The sequence below is a fragment of the Lucilia cuprina genome, chromosome 4 (genome assembly GCF_022045245.1).
Source record: "Lucilia cuprina isolate Lc7/37 chromosome 4, ASM2204524v1, whole genome shotgun sequence".
NCBI classification, from domain to species: domain Eukaryota; kingdom Metazoa; phylum Arthropoda; class Insecta; order Diptera; family Calliphoridae; genus Lucilia; species Lucilia cuprina.
The window spans coordinates 93,246,283-93,270,975 of NC_060952.1; the positions used below are offsets into that span (position 1 = coordinate 93,246,283).

Genomic DNA, 24,693 nt, shown 5'->3' on the forward strand with positions numbered 1-24,693 from the left:
AGTCTAGCCTTTATTCTAGTATATAGTCTTCTATAGTCTAGTCTATAGTTTAGTCTATAGTTTAGTCTATAGTCTAGTCTACAGTCTAGTCTATAGTCTAGTCTATAGTCTAGTCTATAGTCTGGTCTATAGTCTAGTCTATAGTCTAGTCTATAGTCTAGTCTATAGTCTAGTCTATAGTCTAGTCTATAGTCTAGTCTATAGTCTAGTCTATAGTCTAGTCTAGTATAGTCTAGTCCTAGTCTATAGTCTAGTCTATAGTCTAGTCTATAGTCTAGTCTATAGTCTAGTCTATAGTCTAGTCTATAGTCTAGTCTATAGTCTAGTCTATCTAGTCTATAGTCTAGTCTAGTCTAGTCTATAGTCTAGTCTATAGTCTAGTCTATAGTCTAGTCTACAGTCTAGTCTATAGTCTAGCCTATAGTCTAGTCTATAGTCTAGTCTATAGTCTAGTCTACAGTCTAGTCTATAGTCTAGCCTATAGTCTAGTCTATAGTCTAGTCTATAGTCTATTCTATAGTCTAGTCTATAGTCTAGTCTGTAGTCTAGACACTAGTCTAGACTATAGTCTTTAGACTCTAGTCTATAGTCTAGTCTTTATTCTAGTATATAGTCTAGTCTATAGCATAGTTTATAGTTTAATCTATAGTCTAGTCTGCAGTCTAGTCTATAGTCTATAGCATTTCTAGATAAAGTTTCTTTTAAAAAGTTTGGCTCATTCTGAAAAGTTCCTCTGGACAAAGTTTTCTTTAGAAAAGTTTAACTATAAAGATTTCTTTTTCTATTCTTAGGATCTATAACAAAAATTTGACTTAAATTACACTTAATCGTTTTTGATCTTGGGCTCGTAAACTAAATCATTCTTTATCTGTTTCGTTTATTTTCAGAAATCCGAATTGGTGGCGCAGACGCACAACATTAGAAAGATGTCTTACCCTCGTGTCAGTATTCGCCTGTATAGCAGTAATCGGTTTAGTAAGCGGTTTGGTATTTGTATTGCTTACAAATCAAATGGCTGAAGGTAAATGCAACTTTTTGCTGGGGAAAATAAATGAAATATAAAAGAAAACATTTGTTTTACAGAACTTAAAACCACTACTCCCGCTAACAATGCTCTCGCCCTGCACGGCGACAACACTGGAGCAACAATGAATAAAGTACCTGATGATAGCAAAAATATGGCATTCCCCTTGAATTCCAAAAACTCAGATGTTTGTCTATCTTCCGAGTGTATACACACGGCATCGGCGGTGTTGAGTAAAATGAAACCTGAAATTGAGCCCTGTGATGATTTCTATCAGTTTGCCTGCGGTACTTATATAGATGAGACTCAAATTCCCGAAGATAAGGTGGCTGTTAATACTTTCTCAGTTATATCGGATAAATTGCAAGAACAATTGAAAGATATTATTACTGAGGAAAGACCAGAAACAGATCCAAAACATTTTAGATTACCTAATGCTTTATACAAGGCCTGCATGAATAAAAGTAAGTGGGAGGGAGAGCTGGAATGGTGAAACGATGGATGAAAGAATTTTAATTTATTTAAAATCTAATTGTTTTCTTTAGCTTTAATTGAGACCTTGGGTGCTAAACCCATACAACAAATTGCTGAAACTTTGGGTGGTTGGCCAGTAATTGTGGGCGATTCTTGGGATAGTGATAATTCATGGACTTGGCAAGAGACTGTTAAGAAATTTAGACGTTTAGGTTTCAGCATGGATTATGTGGTGGACTTTTCCATAGGTGTCGATTTGAAGAACAGTACCAAACGTATAATTGATGTAAGTTTCGATAAAAAAAGAATCGGGGAACAATAAACTAATTTCTATTTAATGTTTTAGTTGGATCAATCTTCCATTGGCTTAAGTCGTGAGTACTTGGTTAAGGGTTTCAATGAAACATTAGTCTCGGCCTATTATGACTACATGGTAGATATGGCTGTACTCTTTGGTGCCGAAAAGGAAACAGCCAAAAAGGAATTAAGAGAATCTCTTCAATTCGAAATGGATTTAGCTAATGTAGGTTACAAACTACTAGGTCCATTATAAAAAAGACAATATATGATTTAATATTTTCCTATTCCTTAGATCTCTTGGCCCAATGAAAAAAGACGTAACTCTAATGATTTATACAACTTGCGCACCATCAAACAATTACAACAGGATTATCCCTATGTCCAATGGTTAGACTATATTAATGCTTTATTACCCGAGGGTCTTCAGGTCGATGAAGATGAAGTGATCAATTTGTCGGTGCCCAGTTTCTTTGAGGATTTGGATAAGTTATTGAAACGTACCAATAAGCGTGCCATTGCCAATTATATGATGTGGCGTATACATGCCTTCTCGGTGGCTTTCCTATCGGAAGAATTCCGCAAAAGACAATTGCAATATGCCACTGCCTTATCGGGCAGACAGGAACAGGAGGCCAGATGGAAGGAGTGTGTGGATATTTCCTCGGGCAGGTAAATATTGAAGCAGTTTAGGAGTTGTTTTTACCAAATTTTGTTTTTGTTTCCGGTTCATTTCTATATATTTTTTTTTTGTAAAAATTGTGTTATGTTTGTCCTGTAGTTTTCATGTTTATGTTTTGTAGCTGTTTGTTATCCAGTTTGCTTGACCTGTTTTTCGTTGATCTGTTTTTTGTTTTGTGTTTATTTTGCTTCTTTAGTTTTTTTGTTATTTTGTATGTCTGTCTCTTCTATTCTATTTAAAGAATTGTGTAAATTGTTGTTTTATTTTTCATTTTTCTTTTTTCTTAATATCTTTTATTTTCTTACAGCAGTGATACCGACGAGGATTTACTCGGGTATTTAGTACTATTTTCTATATATATTTTCTTTCCATTTTTTCACTTTTATTATTTTTTTGTTGTAGTCCATTAATCTCGAAAACATTTTTGTTGTTGTCATCTTTTGTTTGTTTAATAACCTTGTTATCTCACTAAAAACAAAACTTTCAAAATTTTCATCAAAAGCTTAAACGTAAAATTTTAACACGAAAAGTTCATAAAAAAGCTTTTAGTTTAAATATATTCTGTAGTAGTTTTCATTAAGCTTGTTTCTAAAGTCCATCACTTAAAAAGCTTTTAAACAGTTTGCTGCTAAAGTTATAAAAAAACTTTTCTCTATTACAAAATTATAAAAAAGCTTAATTCTATAGAAGCTTTAAGCGCTCCATACGCTTAATTATTAACTTGCATAATAAAAAGCTTTATCAAAAAGCTTTTTATTTAAAGTCGCTTTAATATGCTTTTTATCGTTTGATTAAACTAAACAGCTTTTTTTTATAAAGACAATACATCAAAAACTTTTAAGCATTTCATTGCTAATCGTTACAAAGCTTTTTTACATTTTACAGTCATATGCAGGCCAATAAAGCTTTTAAAACATTTAAAATAAAGTTTTAAAAAACACAATGTTTAAATGGAAGCTTTTAAGTTATTTTCTTTTCGTGGAAACATACCAAAAGCTTTTTGCTTTACTTTCTCTATAAATATATCATTATTTATATTAAGAAAAAACTTAAAAAGCTTTTATAAATTGACATTAATTGGTATCGTCTTAAAAGCTTTAAAAACTTACTTTCTAGAGGTAAAGCATTCAATCTTTTATTTACGAAAAAGTAAAAAGTTTTTAATGTTGAAACACTTCAAATTTATAATAAAGGTTTTAGTTTTATTAATATTTAATCATAACTGAGCTTAAAAGTTTATTTTTTTGCAATATTTATAATATTTAATGATTTTTTAAACAAGTTTAAAAGCTCTACAAGCTTTTGCAGCTTTTGCTTTAGTAGAAATAGTTTATTAGTTATGTTTTACAATGTAAAGCTCTTGCTCAACAGTTTTCTTTAGAAAAGTTTCTCTAAAGAGAGTTTTCTTTAGATAAGTCATCCAAGAGAAAATTATCTTTAGAAAAGTGTTTCTAGAGAAATTTTTTAGAACAAAATGAGGGCAATTAATTTTCAATAATCTTTTCTTAGAAGGGTTTTCTTTAAAAAAGTTTCTCCCGAGAGAACGTTTTTTAAAAATATTTTTCATTTGGAAAATTTTTTCTAGAAAGAGTTTTCTTTAGGAACGTTTTATTTTGGAAAATTGCTCTAGAAAGAGGTTTCTTTAGAAAAGCTTCGTAAAACACAATTTTCTTTATAAAAAACGTTACTCTATATAAAAGTTTCAGCAGATAGAGTTGTTTTCAAAAAAGTTTTTCTCAAGCGAGGTTTATTTGGAAGACTTTCTTAGGAGAGGGACAGAGATGTCTGCCTAAGAAAAACTTTTAACAACAGTTCACTTCGAAATAGTTTTCTTCAAAAAAAGTTATTGAAGAAGATACTTCTTTATAAAAGTTTCTTAAGATAGAGTTTTCTTTAGATCTATTTTTCTAGAAAGATTTTTCTTTACTTTTTAGTATTCTATAGACAGAGTTTTCTTTACAAACGTTTTTCTTAAGAAAATTCTATTTAGAGACGTTCCTTCAAGATAATGTTTACTTTTGAAAAGTTTCTCTAATCGGAGTTATCTTTAAAAACCTTTCTATTCTTCTCTAATAAGAATTTTCATTAGAAACTTTTCTATCGGGCGATTTTTCTTTAGAAAATTTCCTATACAACGAGTTTTCTATAGGACATTTTTAGGAAAAGTTTTCTTTTGGAATGTTTCTCTACTGAGAGTTTTCTTTATAAACCTCTTCTATCAGGAAATGTTCTTAGAGAATTTTTTTTGTAGAACGAGTTTTCATTGAAAAATTTTAATCCAGAGAGCAAGTTTTCTTTAGGATTGATACTTTAGAAAGAGTTTTCTTTTGAAAAGTTTCTCTAGAACAACTTTTATATCGGTGCTTCAGAAAGAGTTTTCTTAAGGAAAGATTTCTCTAGAGAGATTTTTTTTTGAAAAGTTTATATCAGGAGAGAATTTTCTCTAGAAAAGTGTTTAAAAGGGAGTCTAGAAAGAGGTTTCTTTAACAAAGAGGTACTTAAGAGTTAATTTTCTATAGAAAGACTTACTTAATAAGAGTTCTCTCTATAAAAGATTTTATAGAGAGAGTTTTGTTGTAGAAACTTTTCTTTAGAAACGTCTATAACGTTTCTCGTTATCCCTAGAAGGGTTCCTTCTGGATAGAATATTTCTAGAAAAGTTTTTAAAAGAGAGTTTAGAAGGAGTTTTCAGAACAAGAAATGTACTTAAGAGTTAATTTCTATAGAAAAGTTCCCTAAGCAAGACATAACTAAGAGGAATTCTCTCTAGAAAAGTTTTTATAGAGATAGTTTTTTTTGTGGAAACATCTCATTATCCCTAGAAAAATTTCTTCAGGAAAAGTTTTTAAAAGAGATTTAAGAAATACCTTTCTTACAGAAAAAAGTACTTAAGACATAATTCTCTATAGAAAAGTTCCTTTATAAAGACTTATTTAATAAGATTTCTCTCTAAAAAAGTTTTTATAGAGAGAGCTTTGTTTTGGAAAGTTTTTTTAGAAAAGTCTCAAACGTCTCGTTATCCCAGAAAAGTTTCTCTAGAAAGTGTTTTCCTTAAATCATATTACATAGAAAGAATTTAAAAAAAAAAAAAAAAATTTCTAGAGAATAAGTTGTATAGCAAAGTATCTCTATACAGAGTTTTTGTAGAGACTTTTTGTTCAAAATGTGTTTTTAAATAGAGTTTTTAATACAAAAGTTTCAGAATTTCTTTAAAGAGTTTTTTTTTCTTAGAAATATTTCTGTAGAAAGAGTTTTGTTAAAAAAATAAGAGTGAGCGTGTTTTAAACTTTTGACTAATGTAAATATTCTCTAGAGAATGAGTTTTTAGAGATTACTTTAGAGAAACTTTTTGTTAGAATTGTGTTGCTAAATAGAGTTTTTATTGCAACAATTTCTGTAGAAAAATTTATTTAGAAAGTCTTTTTCTTAAGAATATTTCTCTAGGAAGAGTTTTACCCATTAATAGTGAGAATGAGCTTTCTTAAACCTTTGTCTAGAGAGAGTTATATTAAGATCATAAGATCCATAAGATCTCTCATTAGAATTTCTGCTTAAACATCAGTTCAGTTCAAAATGCATTTAAACAATTTGACTTTTCTCTTATAAAGAATAAAGGAACAAAACATCTGTGTTTGTATTTTCTAACCTTAAAATTTATTTGTTATAGAATATTCACTTTTAATTCATTTGCTTAATGTTAAACATAAGAAATGTTTTTAACGCAATATTCACAATATTTTATTTACTTACATTTTACATTTGTTTAATTTTTTTATTATTATTTAATTACAATTAAACATTTTTTAACTAAAGTTAACATTACAAATTATTAATAATTTATTTTTCAATTTGTTTTTTTTTATTTCGTTTACTTTCATACGCCACTCGTTTTTTGCCATTTTATTTGAAAATCAAACCAAATTACACTTGCTTTCAAAAAAAAAAAAAACAACCATTTTAACCCGTTACGTTTAAAAAAATTTGCCAAAATAAATCACCAAAATAACATTTAAAACAAACTACTTCACAAATGATCTTCATCCAAACAATCGTTACCAATGGTGTTAAATCATTTAATACTCCACAATTTCCTGAAATCTTAATTAAAAAAAAAATCTCCAAAATCCCCCCCTTTAAAAAAATAAACAGTTTAGCGATTTCGGTGGGCTCTCTCTATGTGCGCAAACATTTCAAACAGGATTCCAAGGCCATCGCTTTAGAAATGGTTAACAATATACGCGGTGTCTTCAATCAAATACTCGATGAGGTTCAATGGATGGATGACATGACTAAACAGGAGGCTAAAAGAAAATTACACTCAATGACCACTCATATTGGTTATCCCGATGAGATGTTGGATAATGATAAATTGGAAGAGTATTATCGTAAATTGGATATTGATCCCGATAAATATTTCGAATCATTCTTGAAGATGAATGTCTTCGGTACGGATTATTCATTCAATAAATTGAGATTGCCAGTAAACAAAACCGATTGGATTAGACATGCTCGCCCAGCTGTGGTAAATGCTTTCTACTCATCGATTGAGAATAGTATACGTAAGTACTTACTTAGTTATAATTGCAAAATATTGTTGAGAAAATATCCTCTAAAGATAGTTCTTTCGAAGCGTTTAGCTTTTTTAAGTAGTTTCTCTAGACAAATTTGTCTTTAAAGGTCTTCTATATAGAAAGATAATCACCATTATCGCCAATACAAGTGAAACTTTTGTTTCCTTGAAATTTTCATTCTCCACGAAGGGAAAATTTTTATCGTGAACTTGCTTTATAAACAAGTCATTCACAATAGATGATTTTGTATGCAACAGCTGTTTATTGTTTACAAAATTACTTTAAAACATTTCACAACAGAGAAATTTGTTTCACATCAAAAAAGTTACTGATCGAAAAAAGTGAAAAGTATTTCAAGTGAAATGTCAAAGGGCGATAGGGGTGAATATTTTTAAGAAATGCTTGCTATTTCTGCTTTAGAGAGAGTTTTTTTTTCTATAGTTTACAAGAAAGTTTTATTAAAGAAAGATGAAAGACTTTTTTTTAGAAAGTTTATCTAAAAAAAGTTTTTTTATGAAGAGTTTCTCTTTAGAAAAGTTGCTTTTTAGAGAGAGTACTATTAAGAAAAGTTTCTCTGAAGAGATTCCTTTACAAAAGTTTCTTTAGAGAGAGTTTTCTTATGAAAATTTTCTCTAGAAAACGTTTGCTTTACAAAAGTTTTTATAGAGTGAAATTTCTTAAGAAAAATTTCTCTAGAGAAAGTTTGTTTTACAAAAGTTTCTATAGAGAGAAGTTTCTTAAGAAAAATTTCTCTAGAGAAAGTTTGCTTTAGAAAAATTTCTTTAGAGAGTGTTTTCCTTAGAAAGATTTCACTAGAGAGAGTTTCTCTAGCAAGTATTTATATAGGAAATGTTTTCTTTTTAAATGTTTCTCTAGAGAATTTTCTTAAAGAGAAGTTTTGTTTAGAAAGGTATCTTCGTAGAGGATTTTGTATAGAATATTTTCGCCCTCATGAGATTTCTTTGCAAAAGTTTTTCTCTAGAAGGCATTTTCTTTCCCTCTTGGTAGAGCTTTCTTTGGAAAAGAGAAATTTTCTCTAGAAAATTTTATTTTAAGTTGTCTTAAAAAAACTTCTTTTGAAAGAGTTTTATTTAGAAAAAGTTTCTTCTGAAATGTTTCTCTGGAGAATGTTTTATTAGAAAATTTTCTTTGAAAAAAGTTTGTCAGAAAAAGGTCTTTCTTGGGAAGCTTTCTTTAGAAAAGAGAATTTTTTCAGAAAAGAAGGAGTTGTCTTTAAAAAAAAGCTTCTCTTGAAAAAGTTTTATTTAGAAAATTTTCTTCAGAAACGTTTCTCTGTAGAATGTTTTATTAGAAAAGTTTCTTTGAAGAAAGATTTATTTACAAAAGTTTCCCTATAAAGAGATTTTTTCAGAGTGTTTTCTATAGACAAGTTTCTGTAGATAGCTTTTTCTTTATGAAAGTTTCTCTAGAGAGCTTTTTTCAGAAACGTTTTTCTAAACAGAACTTTATTTGAAAAGTTATTCTAGATAAAACATTCTCGAAACAGAGTTTTCTATTAAAAAGTAGCCTTGGAGAGTGTTTAGAAAAGAGTCTTCAGAGAGAAAGTTTTGGAATGAGAAATTTTCTCCAAGAAGATTTGTTTTCTTTTGCTTTAGCAAAGTTTTTCTAGATTATGTTTTCTTTATTCCTTTTAGAATTCCCCGCTGGCATCTTGCAAGGTCACTTCTTCAATGGACAACGTCCCAAGTACATGAATTATGGTGCCATTGGTTATGTTATTGGTCATGAAATCACTCACGGATTCGATGATCAAGGTCGTCAATTTGATGTTGATGGTAATCTAATCGATTGGTGGCAACCCGATACTCAAAAAGCCTATTTGGAAAAGGCTAAATGTATTATAGAACAATATGGCAACTATACAGATAAACAGACAGGACTTAATGTAAGTTTTGAAAATTTGGGAGCTAAAGAAATTGTAATAATTTGTTGGTTTTCTATTTAGCTTAATGGCATTAATACTCAAGGTGAAAATATTGCCGATAATGGTGGTATTAAGGAATCTTATTTGGCCTATAAACAATGGGTGGCACAAAATGGTGAAGAACCTAAATTGCCCGGCTTAAGTTATTCACCACAGCAAATGTTCTGGATATCGGCAGCCCAAACGTGGTGTGCTAAATATAGAAAAGGTAGGTTTAATATTGATTAAAAGTCCTTCCTTAAATAAGTTATGGTATCTTCTTTTAGAAACTCTAAAAATGCGCATTACCACTGGTGTCCATTCACCTAATGAATTCCGTGTTTTGGGCTCTTTGAGCAACATGAAAGATTTCTCCCGCGATTTCCAGTGTCCCGAGGGTACACCCATGAACCCTGTACAGAAGTGTGAAGTTTGGTAGATTTAATAGCATGTGTTTTTTTTATTATACATATTATTATTAATAATACTTTTTTTATTATAAAAAAGAAATATCACTTTTTTCCTCCACCCCCCCTTCACCGTTTTATATGTGTGTAATAATGTAATGTTTTTTTTAGTTTTAAGTTCATGTTTATTGTTTTAATTTTTTTTTATAAAATATTTTTTTTTGAACAAATGTGCAATTCTACAGATTATTTTGTAGTTTATTTTTTAAGTCAGACCTTAAGTGTGTGTGTAATAATAATAATAATAATTTTCAAAATCCAACAAAATAATTAGTAGTTTTTAAAAAGCTTTGTTTTTTGTATTTATTATTGTTTCTTTTTTTTAAATTTAAATAAACACTTTTTTTAGAAAATATTACTTAGTATCAATGAAAATAATTAAAAACAATATAAAATTATATTTAATAAACGAAATGTAATACAAAAAAAAAGAATTAATGTGGAATTAATAAAGAAAAAGTATAAATATTATTATTTTACTAATATATTTTGTTAAAATTGAAATTCTTTTATTTCTATTTATATCATTTACACAACAAATATAAATATTTAAAATAATTGTTTATTTAATTGTGTACATTAATTATTGAAACAAATATTATTGACACAAGTTTTTCTATAATTTTGAAATATTAACAGATGTGGTTTTCTGTTATATGTTTAAAAAATTACTAAATTAGGCTATTATCTAGACTGAAGAACAGACTATAGACTAGACTATAGACTAGACTATAAACTAGACTATAGACTAGACTATAGACTAGACTATAGACTAGACTATATACTAGACTATAGACTAGACTATAGACTAGACTATAGACTAGACTATAGACTAGACTATAACTTAGACTATAGACTAGACTAGACTATAGACTAGACTATAGACTAGACTATAGACTAGACTATAGACTAGACTATAGACTAGACTATAGACTAGACTATAGACTAGACTATAGACTAGACTATAGACTAGACTATAGACTAGACTATAGACTAGACTATAGACTAGACTATAGACTAGACTATAGACTAGACTATAGACTAGACTATAGACTAGACTATAGACTAGACTATAGACTAGACTATAGACTATAGACTAGACTATAGACTAGACTATAGACTAGACTATAGACTAGACTATAGACTAGACTATAGACTAGACTATAGACTAGACTATAGACTAGACTATAGACTAGACTATAGACTAGACTATAGACTAGACTATAGACTAGACTATAGACTAGACTATAGACTAGACTATAGACTAGACTATAGACTAGACTATAGACTAGACTATAGACTAGACTATAGACTAGACTATAGACTAGACTATAGACTAGACTATAGACTAGACTATAGACTAGACTATAGACTAGACTATAGACTAGACTATAGACTAGACTATAGACTAGACTATAGACTAGACTATAGACTAGACTATAGACTAGACTATAGACTAGACTATAGACTAGACTATAGACTAGACTATAGACTAGACTATAGACTAGACTATAGACTAGACTATAGACTAGAAACTATAGACTAGACTATAGACTAGACTATAGACTAGACTATAGACTAGACTATAGACTAGACTATATAACTAGACTATAGACTAGACTATAGACTAGACTATAGACTAGACTATAGACTAGACTATAGACTAGACTATAGACTAGACTATAGACTAGACTATAGACTAGACTATAGACTAGACTATAGACTAGACTATAGACTAGACTATAGACTAGACTATAGACTAGACTATAGACTAGACTATAGACTAGACTATAGACTAGACTATAGACTAGACTATAGACTAGACTATAGACTAGACTATAGACTAGACTATAGACTAGACTATAGACTAGACTATAGACTAGACTATAGACTAGACTATAGACTAGACTATAGACTAGACTATAGACTAGACTATAGACTAGACTATAGACTAGACTATAGACTAGACTATAGACTAGACTATAGACTAGACTATAGACTAGACTATAGACTAGACTATAGACTAGACTATAGACTAGACTATAGACTAGACTATAGACTAGACTATAGACTAGACTATAGACTAGACTATAGACTAGACTATAGACTAGACTATAGACTAGACTATAGACTAGACTATAGACTAGACTATAGACTAGACTATAGACTAGACTATAGACTAGACTATAGACTAGACTATAGACTAGACTATAGACTAGACTATAGACTAGACTATAGACTAGACTATAGACTAGACTATAGACTAGACTATAGACTAGACTATAGACTAGACTATAGACTAGACTATAGAAAACTATAGACTAGACTATAGACTAGACTATAGACTAGACTATAGACTAGACTATAGACTAGACTATAGACTAGACTATAGACTAGACTATAGACTAGACTATAGACTAGACTATAGACTAGACTATAGACTAGACTATAGACTAGACTATAGACTAGACTATAGACTAGACTATAGACTAGACTATAGACTAGACTATAGACTAGACTATAGACTAGACTATAGACTAGACTATAGACTAGACTATAGACTAGACTATAGACTAGACTATAGACTAGGCTAAAGACTAGACTATAGACTAGACTATAGACTAGACTATAGACTAGACTATAGACTATAATATAGACTAGACTATAAACTAGACTATAAACTAGACTATAAAATAGACTATAAACTAGACTATAAAAAAGACTAGTCTATAGACTAGACTATAGACTAGACTATATACTAGACAATAGACTAGACCATAGACTAGACTACTGACTATACTAGAGACTAGACTATACCAAAGATTCGACTGTAGACCACTTTATTGGCTAGACTCAATAGTCTATATTCTAGTCTATAGACTACACTATAGTCCAGATTATGTACAAGACTATAGACTAATCTATATACTAAAATATAGACTAGACTGGACTATAGACTAGACTATAGGCATGACTATGAACTAGATTAAATAATAGACTATTAAATGCAAAAGAGAAACATTTTGAGAAAGTTTTCTTTAGAAACATTTTTCAAGAGGAAGTTTTTTGTAGAAATTAATCTGGAGTGTGTTTTCTGTCGAAAAATTGCCTTTTGTAAAAGTTTTTTATCTTTGTTATAAAATTCTCTAGAAAAAATTGTTTGGATAGTTTTTTTTATAGAAAATGTGTCTTTTGAAAAGTTTCTGTAAAAAGAGTTTATATCAAAAAAATGTATTTCTGTTGAAATAGTTTTTTTTATTTATGACAACCGTTATTTTTCATAAATTACATCTTGTAAACATCCCTGTTTTACTACAAAGAACACTATAACGGTAAATTCCCTAATGCGCATGACTTTTAAATGTCATATTATACCAACAAATTAAAAAAAAACTGACAGTTCAATAAGGCAAAGAACGCCTACTACTTGAAAACAAAACATTAATTATGTTTAAATAAAAACAATATAAGTAAATAAATCCGCAAAAAAATGGCCAATTCTAATGATAATCAAAATAACCGAGAGAAAAAGAACTCAAATTGTATTGAGTTAACGAAACAGGAACAAATGGCACCACGTTCCTTTATCAGAGGAACAAGTGGTCATTTGTTGCAGCAGCTAAATGAGTTTAGGAAAAATGAACAGGTATTCGAAGATAAGAAAATCGATGTTTAAATATATTGTATTAAAATTAAAATGCATTAAAATTCTAGTTTACTGATGTCCGACTTTTAGGCAGTGATGGTACACGCATTTCAGCCCATCGTAATATTCTAGCCGCTGCCAGTCCATTCTTTATGGCCATGTTTAGCGGTCATTTTCCTGAAAGTGATCAAGCAGAAATTGAATTACCAGAAATTGACACCCTCTGTTTACAATTGGTTGTGGAATTTATTTATACGGGATTGTGTGAAATCCACGATGAGTATGTACAACAATTGCTGCAAACTGCTTCATTTTTACAATTGGATCATTTGTCGGATATGTGTGGTGAACATATGGGTGAATTACTGGATCCTGAGAATTGTTTGGGTTTTAAACATTTCGCCGAGAAACAGAATAATCAATTTTTGCTCGAGATGTCAAAGGATTTTATTATAATGCATTTTCAGGAGGTGGTTCAGTGTGAGGAGTTTTATGAAATGTCGTATGAGGAGGTTAGTATGGAACTATAAGAGAGTTATCTTTTGTAAGATTTTTTAGAAACGTTTCTCTAGAGAGTGTTTTTTTTTAAGTTCCTCTAGAGACAGTTGTCATTAGAAAAGTTTCGCTAAAAAGAAGTTTTTTCTATTAAGAGTTGGACTTATAAAGTTTTATCTAGAGAAAGTATTTTATTTGAAAAAAATTCTATAGAAAGAGCTTTTTTTAAAGGTTTCTAAAGAGAGAGGTTTTTCTTTTCTAAGAAAACGAAAAGCTTTTATAGAAAGCGTTTTCTTAGGAAAGCTTCTATAGCGAAAGTTTTACTTGTAAATGTTATCTATAGACAGGATTTTCTTTAGGAAACTATCTCTAGGGAGATATTTCTTTAAAATAGATTATTCAAAAGCAGTTTCCTTTTAAAAAATTTCACTTAAGATATTTCCTTATAAAAGTTTCTAAAAAAAGAGTTTTCTTTTAATAACAAAGCTTCTACTGGAAGAGCTTTATTTTTAAATGTTTTCTATAGAAAGTGAATTCTTTAGAAAAGTTGTATGTAAATACAGTTTTCAAATAGAGAGTTTAAAGTTTTCTTTCTTCTATAGCGAAAATTTTACTTATAATTGTTATCTATAGAAACCATTTTCTTTAGGAAAGTTTCTCTAGAGCATGTTTTTTAAAGATCCTCTAGAGAGTTGTCATGAGAAAAGTTTCGCTATAGAATATATTCTTCAGAAGCAGTTTCCTCTTAGGAATTTTCTCTTAAGAGTTTTCCTTAACAAAGTTTTCTATTAAAAGTGTTTTCTTTGAAAGAGATTCCTTAGAAAGAGTTTTCATTAACAAAGCTTCTACAGGGAGAGTTTTATTTTAAAAAGTTTTCTATATAAAGTAAATTCTTTAGAAAAGTTTTATCTAAATAGAGTTTTCAAATTTCAAATAGTGTTTAAAGTTTTCTCTTTTAAAAGCTTTTTTTAGAGAAGCTTTCAAAGAGTGCTTCTCTAGACAGGTTTCTCTAAAAAAAGCTTTCTTAGAAATGTTTCTCTAAAGAGAGCTTTCGTTCTTTCTTTCTCTAAAAAGAGTTTTTTTATAAAAGTTAAAAATTCTCAAATTCTGTCTAAATTTCTTTGTTAATTGTTTTCCAGTTGGTTCCCATTCTCAGCAACAATGAGCTTTTCATGCACTCCGATGATACCATACTCAAGGGCATTGTACGCTGGGCCGAATATAAACCCGAGACACGTTTGGCATATCTGCCACAACTACTGCGCTTTATACATCCCATGTGTGTGACGGCTGAAATGACACGCTCTCTTAAAACATTAAATGAACAAGACGATTGTCAACAGTGGCTAAGTGAGGTGGAACATTATGAGGGCAGTGCTGAGTGGCGTATATTTCTGGTGGACAAAATGGGTCGAAGTCCTGAAACATTTCGTTATGATTTGCATACGGAAACGATGTTGCCGCTAAAACCGCCGCCTAGAGCTGCTTTTGCCATAAGTTTGGCGGCCCATAAGAATATTCTCTATATGCAGGGTGGCAGCATAGGACGTAGTACTAAAAATTCTTATTACTATAATATTTATCGAGATCAATGGTATGATTTGACACCACTGCTAATGAGACGTTCTCATCATCGTTCTCTGGTTTCGAATGATTGTTTATATGCCATAGGCGGCAACTCCTCGAGTGGTATCACCAACACTGTGGAATATTTAAATTTGGTCACGAATAAAACCGAATTCTGTAAACCCATGCTGGTGCAACGCAGTTCCATGGGTGCGGTTATGCATGACAATATGTTCTATGTAATGGGTGGAGAGGAAGAGGTTAGAAGTTGGAATTGTGTTGAACGTTATGATCCCCGCATTAATGAATGGCACACTTTGAGACCGATGAATGATATCAAAGGTTATTGCTCGAGTGCGGTTATAGGTTCGTCTATCTATTGTTGTGAAGGTCTGGGCATGTGTATGGAACGTTATGATATACGTGCCAATAAATGGGAAATTATAGATTTTGGTGAAGAACGTGAATTCTATGAAATATTTTCGGTAGACAATCAGCTGTATTGCACGTGTGGTGAATTTATTGCCCGTTATGATATGGAGGAAAATCGTTGGGTTGTTGTGCATCGTTTCCCCTTTACTCGCGATTGGGATTATGCTGTGGCGATGCCTATGGTTAATTATGATATTTAGGGTGTAAAAACTGGAAAAGGCCAAAACGATTTTTATTAAAATTTTATTTATTAAGAACTATTAGTGCGGATTAAAGGGACTAATTTTAAAGAATAGAGACATTTTTTTGAAAATGTTTTAATGGAACGAGGTTTCAATAGAATTGTTCCTTTAGAGGGAGATTTCATTTGCAAAATTTTTCTACAGAGTTTTCTTTAGAAAAAAATCATAAACATTGAGAGTTTTCTGATAAAAATTTCTTTATGATAATTTCTCTATATAAAGTTTTTATACCCACCATCAAAAAAGATGGAGGGTATATTGTTTTTTTCTAAAAGAATTTCTCTAGAGAAAGACAGATTACTTTAGGAAAGTTTTTTTTAAGGAGATTTTTCTTAAGAAAAGTTTGCTTTAGAAAAGTTTTACTAAAGAGAGTTTTCTTTGTTTCTTTAAAGAGACTTTGCTGTAGAAAATTTCCTCTTAAAAAAGTTTTCTTAATAAAAGTTTCTTTAGAGAGAGAGTTTGTTTTAGAAAAGTTTTTGTAAAGAGAGTTTGCTTTAGAAAAGTTTCTCTGAAGACAGATTTCTTTAGAAAAGTTTTACTAAAGGAAGTTTTCTTAAGAAAAAAGTTTACTTTAGAAAAGTTTTTCTAAAGAGACTTTGCTTTAGAAAATTTTCTCTTAAAAGAGAGTTTGCTTTGGAGAAGTTTCTGTAAAGAGAGTTTGCTTTATAAAAGTTTCTCTAAAGAGAGATTTCTTTAGACGAGTTTTATTAAAGAGTGTTTTCTTTAGAGAAGAGTTTACTTTATAAAAGTCTCCGTAAAGAGACGTTTCTTTAGAAAAGTTTTTAAATATTTCATAGAAAAGTTTCTCTAAAGAGTTTCTTTAAATGGTTAAATAGAGATTTCTTTCGAAAAACTTTTCTTAAGAGAGTTTTCTTTAGAAAAGTTTCTCTAGAAAGAAATTTTTGACTTTTTTAAAAGTTTCTCTAATAAGTGTTTTCTTTCGAAAAGTTTTTCTGAAGTGAGTTTACGTTAGGACATTTTCTCTAAAGAGAGAAAAGTGCTTTCTTAAGAAAAGTTTCTCTGGAGAGTTTCTTAAATAATATTTTATTTAAAAGTTTTTTTTAAGAGAAAGGGTTTCCTTAAACAAGTTTCTCTAGAGAGTTTTCTTTGGAAAAGTTTCTTCACAGAAAGTTCCTTTAGAGTTGGTTATGTTGCGATAAGTTTTTCTAGAGAAAAAGTTTTAAAAGTTCCTCTAAAGTTCGTTATGTTGGGATAAGTTTCTCAAGAGTAAGAATTTCATTTAGAAAAGTTTTTCAAGAAAAAGTCCTCTTTATAAAAGATTATCTGCAGTGAGTTTTCTTTAGAAAGGTTTCTTGATATAAAGTTTTACTTAAAAAAACTCTATACAAAGTTAAATCTACTGAAAAATTTTATTAAAATTAGTTAAAATAGATATATGACAATAATGACTATTGTTTGTTTAACAAATCAATAATCATTAATTAATAATTAAAAATTCTTACTAAATGTAAAACATTTTACTAACTATCTAAGTATCAATACTTAATTGAATTTATTGTTTTAATTTAAAATAAATAAATTAGAAACAATACATACTCACGCCATTTGTTTTAATTTAAAGAAAAGAAAATATCCACCAAATTTGCTTTTAAGCTCACCTTTTTAAACAGGTTTATATTCCGAAATATAAATTAAAGAAATATAAAATGGACGTGGCAGTGGGTGGAGTAATTATAACTATGAAATAGCTTTGATTCCAATCTTTAACTCGCCACAAGTTACTTTGTAATATCTCTATTAGTTTAAAAGTTATTCATAAAAATATTGAAATGACTTTTAGCTATTTAAGGTAAATTTTTGTCCTTAAAACTAATTCGTATTTCACCAAATATTTCCTTTAAAATAAAAGCGATTAATTTGAAATTTGGCATAAAGGTAAAGCATAATATTGCCTTTCCATTAAAGAAATTAAAAAGCAATTAAGATCTCCTATTGCGGAGTTATGCCTACTTTTAATATAAACCTCACAATTTAACATAGTGGGCGTGGCATTGGGCGGTGACAAATAGCTTCACAAAATAGCCAAATTTCCACTGTATCCTACGACTTAAAAATCATAATGATATGTGTACTAGTTTTAGAGTTATAAGCTTTTAAAGAAAAGTATGTTTAGGATATTTACCTACTATCTAGTTCTGTTCACCTATTAGTTGACAATTAGATAAAAATTGGATAATTTTGTTTGCCATTTTTTGGTGACTAAAAACAATTTTCAGTTTTCTCGTAATATCTCGGCCATTTGGGGATCAATTTCTTGCAAATTTTGCCTGAATGTAGATAAGAAAATTTTCTATCAAATAGAGAAACAAAAAACTGCCACGCCCCCAAATTAAGGAGTTATACGCCCCTAAATAGAAACTACATAAATTTAAAGAAGTAGGCTTGACAATGGGTTAATAATATAAGCTAATTAAATAGCTTATATTCCAATCTAGCACTAGACAGAAGTTTTATATGGATATCTAGTTTAGTTTCAAAGTTATGCCACAAAATGTTCATATGACTTAAGACATTTTTGGAAAATTTGCAGTTTAAGCATGAAGGCGAGAAAGTGGGCGGAAAATATGTTTCCATAAAGTAGTTAAGGGTCAGTAGACACAAGCTTTATTTTAATACCTATTTTAGTTGATATTTTGGCTAAAATATTAAGTAAAAACTGATTTACGTTTCAACATTTTCAAAAATAGCTAAAAGTGTTTTTATGATTTTTGTGAATAACTTCTAAACTAATAGAGATATTTCAAAGAATGTTTGGTCTTGTTACAGATTGGAATCTTAGCTATTTCATAGTGGTAGTTTTGCCTCGTACAGCCACGCACATTTACTTAAATCTCTTTAGTTTGTTTTGATTCGCGTATAACTACCTTAAAAGAAGGCGTATTACTTTTAAGGGTCTTATATTATATTTATATGACAAAAAATTTTCTGTTTTTAATCGAGAAAAATTTTAGTGGAGTTGTTGTTGAAATAACCGAAATATTCATAAAAAACTAAGATGTTCCTGAACAACAAATGTTTCAAAAATAGATTTATATCATTTTTACATTTTGTGGCATAACTTTGCAACAAAACTAAATATCAATATAAGACTTGTGTCTGGTGCTAGTTTGGAATCTTAGCTATTTCATGAACATATATTTTTTGCCCATAGCCACGTCTATTTGCATAAATTTGAGTATTTCCATTTTAACGGCTTATAACTCCTTAATAAGGGGGCGTGGCAGTTTTTATGTTACATCACTTGATAGCAAATATTTTTCTCTATATTCAAGTAAAATTTCAAAGAAATTAATCACCCTATGGCTGAGATATTCAATAAAAACTGAAAAGCATTTTAAGCCTTAAAAAAAATTTAAACAAATTTATCCAATTTTTGTCTATTTGTCGACTAATAGGTGAACAGAACTAGATAGTAGGTAAATATCCTAAACATACTTTTCTTTAAAAGCTTATAACTCTGAAACTAGTGCACATATCTCTATGATAATATCCTAAACATACTTTTCTTTAAAAGCTTATAACTCTGAAACTAGTGCACATATCTCTATGATATTTAAGTCATATGATAGAGTGGAATATCAGTCATTTTGTGAAGATATTTTTTAACGCCCATTGCCACGCACACTATGTAAAATTTCATGGTTTGTGATAAAAGTTCGAATATCTCGAAATTTAAAGAACTTATTTGACTTTTAATCTCTTTAATAGAAAGCCAATATTATGCTTTAGTTATAAGCAAAATTTCAAAGGGTTTTCTTTTATACTGGCGAAAATATTAAGTGAAAATCGATTTACATTTAAGATCACCCATTTTCCGAAAATAACTAAAAGTGTTTTTACAATTTTTGTGAATAACTTCTAAACTTATAGAGATATTTTAAAGAATGTTTTGTCTTGTTACAGATCGGAATCTTAGCTATTTCATAGTGGTAGTTTTGTCTTGTACAGCCACGCCCATTTACTTAAATTTCTTTAGTTTGCATTAAGGGGCTTATAACTTCTATAAAAGAAGACATATTACTTTTAAGGGTCTTATATTATATATATATGATAAAAATTTTTCTGTTTTTTAATTGAGCCACATTTTTGAGGAGTTGTTGTAGAAATAACCGAAATATTCATAAAAAACTAAGACGTTCTCGAACAACAAATGTTTCAAAAATAGATTTATATCATTTTTACATTTTGTGACATAACTTTGAAACTAAATTAGATATCAATATAAAACTTATGTCTAGTTTTAGATTGGAATCTTAGCTATTTCGAGAACATATATTTAACGCCTACAGCCACGCCTTTTTGCTTAAATTTGTGTATTTTGTCTTAAAAAAGAGTTTTCTTTAGTCAACTACGTCTCTAGAGAGTTTTCTTTAGAGAGTTTTACCTAGAAAGAGTTTTCTTTAGTAAGGTTTCTCTAGGGAGAGTTTTCTTTAGTAAGATTTCTCTGGAGAGAGTTCTCTTTAAAAACTTAAAGTTTTAATAGATTACCTTTTAATTTAAAACAATTTTAAAGTAATTTTGTGTATTTTTTTGTTTGTTTATTGATTTGTGATTAAACAACTAACATTTTTTTCGAAAAGATAAAGATACAAATAATAATAATAATAATATAATAATAGTAATAATAGTATAATAATAATTCAAGCATACCTTTTTACAGAAATATAAAGTGTTTGTTAATAATAGTAAATCTTAATAAGGTTTTGTTAAAGTTAAAATCATCTTCATCATAATAATTAATAACATAATAATAATAAAAAAATATTTATATATATAAAAGAAAAAAAAAAGATTTTAGTTTTAAAATTAAAAGTTAAACATATAAAAAATGTTAATTAAGAAAAGAAATATAATATTTTTTAAATTTAATACAATTTTAATTAGTTTTTACACAATTTAAAGCCAAATTTTTTCGAGTTAATTAACAAATTTTTTTTAATAAAATTTCATAAACTTATAATAAAATTTAGCATAAATTAAATGATATGATACAATTGAGGGTTTTTAATTTTAATTTAATAATAAAGAATAATATTGCATATTAAATTGTAAATATATATATTGGCTTTAGCAGTTCGTAACAGTTTTATTTTTCGATTTTTAATTTTTTTGCAATATTTAGCATAAAACTTTATAAACATTTCGATAATCGTTTTAACATTTCATAGAGATTTTTTTATATTTCAAGCTTTTTTTAATAATTAATTATAAAATTTCATAAACACAGTTAGAGAGCGGAAGAGAGTTTGTTTTAATATTATTGACATTTAGTTTAAAAAAGACACCAATGGGATTGTTTAGAAAAAAAGAGCATAATTAAGACATTTTAAGATAAATTTTTGAAAAATATTTTTTTTGTTTTGTTTCTTTGTATATAAATATAAAAAAAGGACAAATTTAAAAAACATTTTTAAAAAATGTTAAAAAATTCAACATTTATATAAGTTTTTTTAAAGGTTTCTTTAATTGTTGTTTAATTTTTTTTTAATAATAAATGTTTTTATAAATATTTCAAAAATTTAAATCATTAAAATACATTTAATATTATTAACTTGGTTAACAAATATGCATGTATATATGTATATATGTTTGTAATTATTTTTAAGCCTTAAGTTTTTTATTTTTATAAATTTCTTCTTTTTTTAACAATAACAACAATTAGTTAAATAATTTTTTTTTATTAATTAATTAATTTTACTTAAACACAACTAAACTTAATGCCATCATCACTTGAGTAACAATTTTGACAATGTAATTTATGATTGCGCACACGAACATCGGTACCATTAAGACCATCGCCCAGCTGGACATGACACACACAGCATTTGAAACAATTGATGTGATAGAATAATAATAAAGATTCAATAATCATGGCAGCTCCACGTCCTAAAAAGGGTTTTTATTTTTTTTGTTTTTTTATAGAAAAAGGAGAATAAAAATAAAAGAAAATTAATTTAAAATTTTATAAAATATTTTTAATAAAAATTAAATTTTAAATAAAAAATAAAGTTGGTTTTGTTGGTGAGTTTGTTTAAGTTTATAGAAAACCGAGAAATTTCATTTGACACAAAAACTTAACCTCAAATAATAAAATCTTAATCTTTTAACATCTTTTACTTATCAAAATTTCTCCTTAGAGAGTTTTCTTAAAAAGAGTTCTTCCATACAGAATTTTTCTTAAAAAAGTTTCACTACATAGAGGTTTCTTTCGAAATGACCTGCAATAGAAAGTTTTCTTTAGACACGTTACAATAGAAAGTGATTTCTTAAAAAAAACTTCTTAAAGTTTCTCTTGAGCAGAGAAACGCAATGAGATCTCATATGAGCGATCTTGTATTCGTTCTTTCACACATGTTTAGAAAACAACAAACAAAACTGGTCAATGATCTAAGTTTTTTAAACTCCGACTTTCACTGCTCTAAAGAGAGAGCTTTTGTAAATGAGTTTCTCTCGTGTAAAATGTCTTTACAGAAAATTTCCTTTGAAAATATTTCTCTAGAATATGTTTTCTTAAAAAAAGGATTCTCTAGAGGGAATTTGCTTTTAAAAAGTTTAACCTGTGAGACAAATTTCTTTTAAAAATTATCATTCTAAGAAGAATAGATAATTTTTTAAGTTGTCCTAGAGAGAGAGCCTTTCTAAAGAGTGTCTTTTCATAAAAGTCTTGCTAAAGAAAGTTTTTCTTAGAAAAGCGTAACAAGAGAGTCATCACCTAGAAATGTTTCTTTGCAAAGAGTTTTGTTCTTTACAACAGTTTCTTTAGGAAGAGTTTTTTAAGTTTCTTTCGAAAAAGTTTTCTCGAGAAAAGTTTTTCCTGGAAAGCTTTACAGGAAAGACTTTGCCTTAGAAAAATTTCTTTGTAAAGAGTTTTTTCTTTACAACAGTTTCTTTAGAAAGAGTTTTCTCTAAAAAAGTTCCTTTCTAAAAAGTTTCATTTAGAAAACCTTTTCGAGAAGTTTATCTTGAGGGAGTTTTTAAAGAAAAAGTTATGCTACAGAATGTTTTCTTTAAAAAAACTTTACAAAAGAGATAGAGAGAGATCTTCTTTTAAAGGTGTTTCTTTGGAATGATTATTTTCTTTAAAACAGTTTCTCTACTGGAAGTTTTCTTTAGAATAGTTTATTTGGAAAGAGTTTTCTTTAAAAAAAGTTTTTCTTAAAAGAAATTTATTAAGAAAAGTTCCTGCAGAGAAAGGGATTTCTTCAGATAACTTTCTCTAGTAGAGTTTTCTTTTAGAAAAGTTTCCTTTTAGAAAATTTTCTTGCAAAAAAAAAATTGCTTTAAAATGAGTTTTCTTTAGAAAAGTTCTGGAAACAGTTTTCTTAAGAAAAGTTTCTCTCTGACAAATTTTCTTGAACAAAATTTGCTCCAGAGTGTGTGTGCTTTGGAAAAGTTTATCTGGAAACAGTTTTCTTAAGAAAAGTTTTTCTATAGCAAATTTTCTTGAACAAAATTTTCTCCAGAGTAAGTTTTCTTTATAAAAGTCTAACTAGAGACAGTTTTCTTTAGAAATATTCCTTTTCAATAAATCTGATTATCTAGAGAGCGGTTTCTCTAGAAATGTTTCTCTAGATAGACTTTTCTTTAAAAACTATTCTAGAGAATGAGTTTTCTTTAGAAAAAATTCATATAAGACAGAGTTTTGTAAAAAGTTTCTCTATAGAGAATTTTCTTTAGAAAATGTTTACATAAAAAAGTTTCTCTATGCTTTGTTTTCTTTGAAACAATTTCTTTAGAAAGTATTTTCTTTAGATAAACTTCATGGAAGATAAAGTTTTCTTTGGAAACGTTTTTCTAGACTTTCTTTAGAAAAGTTTTCATTAGAAATTTTTCTCTAGAGTTTTTACTATAGAAAAGTTTATCTAGACTTGGTTTTTGTTAGTACAACTTCTGTAGATAGAGTTTTACCTCAGAAAAGTTTGTGTAGAAAGAGTTTTCTTTAAAAAGGTTCCTGTAGAAAGAGTTTTTTTTAGAAAAATTCTGTTAAAAGAGTTTTCTTTCGCAAAGTTTCTGCAGAAAGAGTTTTATCTGTCTCTAAATTAGGTTTTTATAAAAAATTCTTTGAATACACATTTTTTAAATAGAAAACTAATGAAAAATTTCGCAAACATTCTGAGTCTTATTCATAAACATTTATCAAAAGTTTATAAAACAAATTTTCATACAAAATTCATGTTATAAACCTTTAATAAATGTTTAAGAATAAAAAAGTTTTTACATAAGACGGTTTATCTTTAAACAACTTTTAAGCTAATTGACTAAATATTTTAAATATTTTTAATGGATTCTTAAACTAAACTAATAAAAATTCAGCAAATTTTAATTATACGCTTAATATTTAATATACTCTACTAAACTAATTAATTGTTTTTATATAAATATCTAGAAAAAATATTAATTATTTAAGCCTTAAGCCTTTTGAAACCTTTTAATTTTGTTTTTTAAGCTGGGTGGGTTTATATTAGCTATTCTAAAGGTGGTTTATAATTTCGTAGTAAAAAATTTTCTCGGTTTTCTTTTAAAGAATATAAAGAAATAATTAACTAATATCCAGCAAAAGTTTCGTTTTAACTTAAAACTTGTATTTATTTTTAAACAAGAAAAATCAAAAAAGAAAATTAAAATTTGTCAAAAATTCGTTTTTTTAATATTCGTTCGTTTCGTTCAACTACACCCAAACAATATATTTAAGTTCACGATGTGTATGACGGCATTTATCGGCTGTGCAACCCATATCTATTAAAGATTATATAGGGATATATATATATAAAATCCATTTAATGAGTGTTCAGACATGTAAGGAAAAAGATTGCAAGTTTGAATTAAGTGTTTTTTTCAAGTTTAAATTTAAA

At 28.4% G+C, this 24,693-nt stretch overlaps 3 protein-coding genes across 6 annotated transcripts in view; 2 read left to right on the top strand and 1 right to left on the bottom strand.

The window, feature by feature from the left end:
• LOC111689915 (neprilysin-2) overlaps nt 1–9,659 on the top strand; it is a 39,785-nt gene extending 30,126 nt beyond the window's left edge. For both annotated transcript variants that reach the window (XM_046949134.1, XM_046949135.1), the window contains exons 3-11: nt 888–1,021; nt 1,084–1,488; nt 1,570–1,784; nt 1,845–2,021; nt 2,091–2,467; nt 6,627–7,036; nt 8,704–8,954; nt 9,015–9,201; nt 9,260–9,659. In XM_046949134.1, coding sequence (XP_046805090.1) covers nt 888–1,021; nt 1,084–1,488; nt 1,570–1,784; nt 1,845–2,021; nt 2,091–2,467; nt 6,627–7,036; nt 8,704–8,954; nt 9,015–9,201; nt 9,260–9,411 — 2,308 coding nt within the window. In that variant the 3' untranslated portion in view covers nt 9,412–9,659. The remainder of the gene's footprint in view (nt 1–887; nt 1,022–1,083; nt 1,489–1,569; nt 1,785–1,844; nt 2,022–2,090; nt 2,468–6,626; nt 7,037–8,703; nt 8,955–9,014; nt 9,202–9,259) is intronic.
• Nucleotides 9,660–12,853: 3,194 nt separating this feature from the next.
• Nucleotides 12,854–20,607, top strand: LOC111676802 (kelch-like protein diablo). The gene is made up of 3 exons (XM_023437781.2): nt 12,854–13,085; nt 13,154–13,597; nt 14,720–20,607. The coding sequence occupies exons 1-3, from the start codon at nt 12,930–12,932 to the stop codon at nt 15,776–15,778; spliced, it is 1,659 nt and encodes a 552-aa protein (XP_023293549.2). The 5' UTR covers nt 12,854–12,929; the 3' UTR covers nt 15,779–20,607.
• A 914-nt stretch (nt 20,608–21,521) lies between these two features.
• Nucleotides 21,522–24,693, bottom strand: part of LOC111676803 (bromodomain-containing protein DDB_G0280777) — a 48,050-nt gene continuing 44,878 nt past the window's right edge. Inside the window, exon 9 of one of the 3 annotated variants that reach the window (XM_023437782.2) lies at nt 21,522–21,727. In XM_023437782.2, the coding sequence (XP_023293550.2) occupies nt 21,540–21,727 (188 nt within the window). In that variant the 3' untranslated portion in view covers nt 21,522–21,539. Of the gene's footprint in view, nt 21,728–24,191; nt 24,578–24,693 lie in introns of those variants that run through there. The other 2 variants (XM_023437783.2, XM_023437784.2) reach the window with 2 other exon arrangements.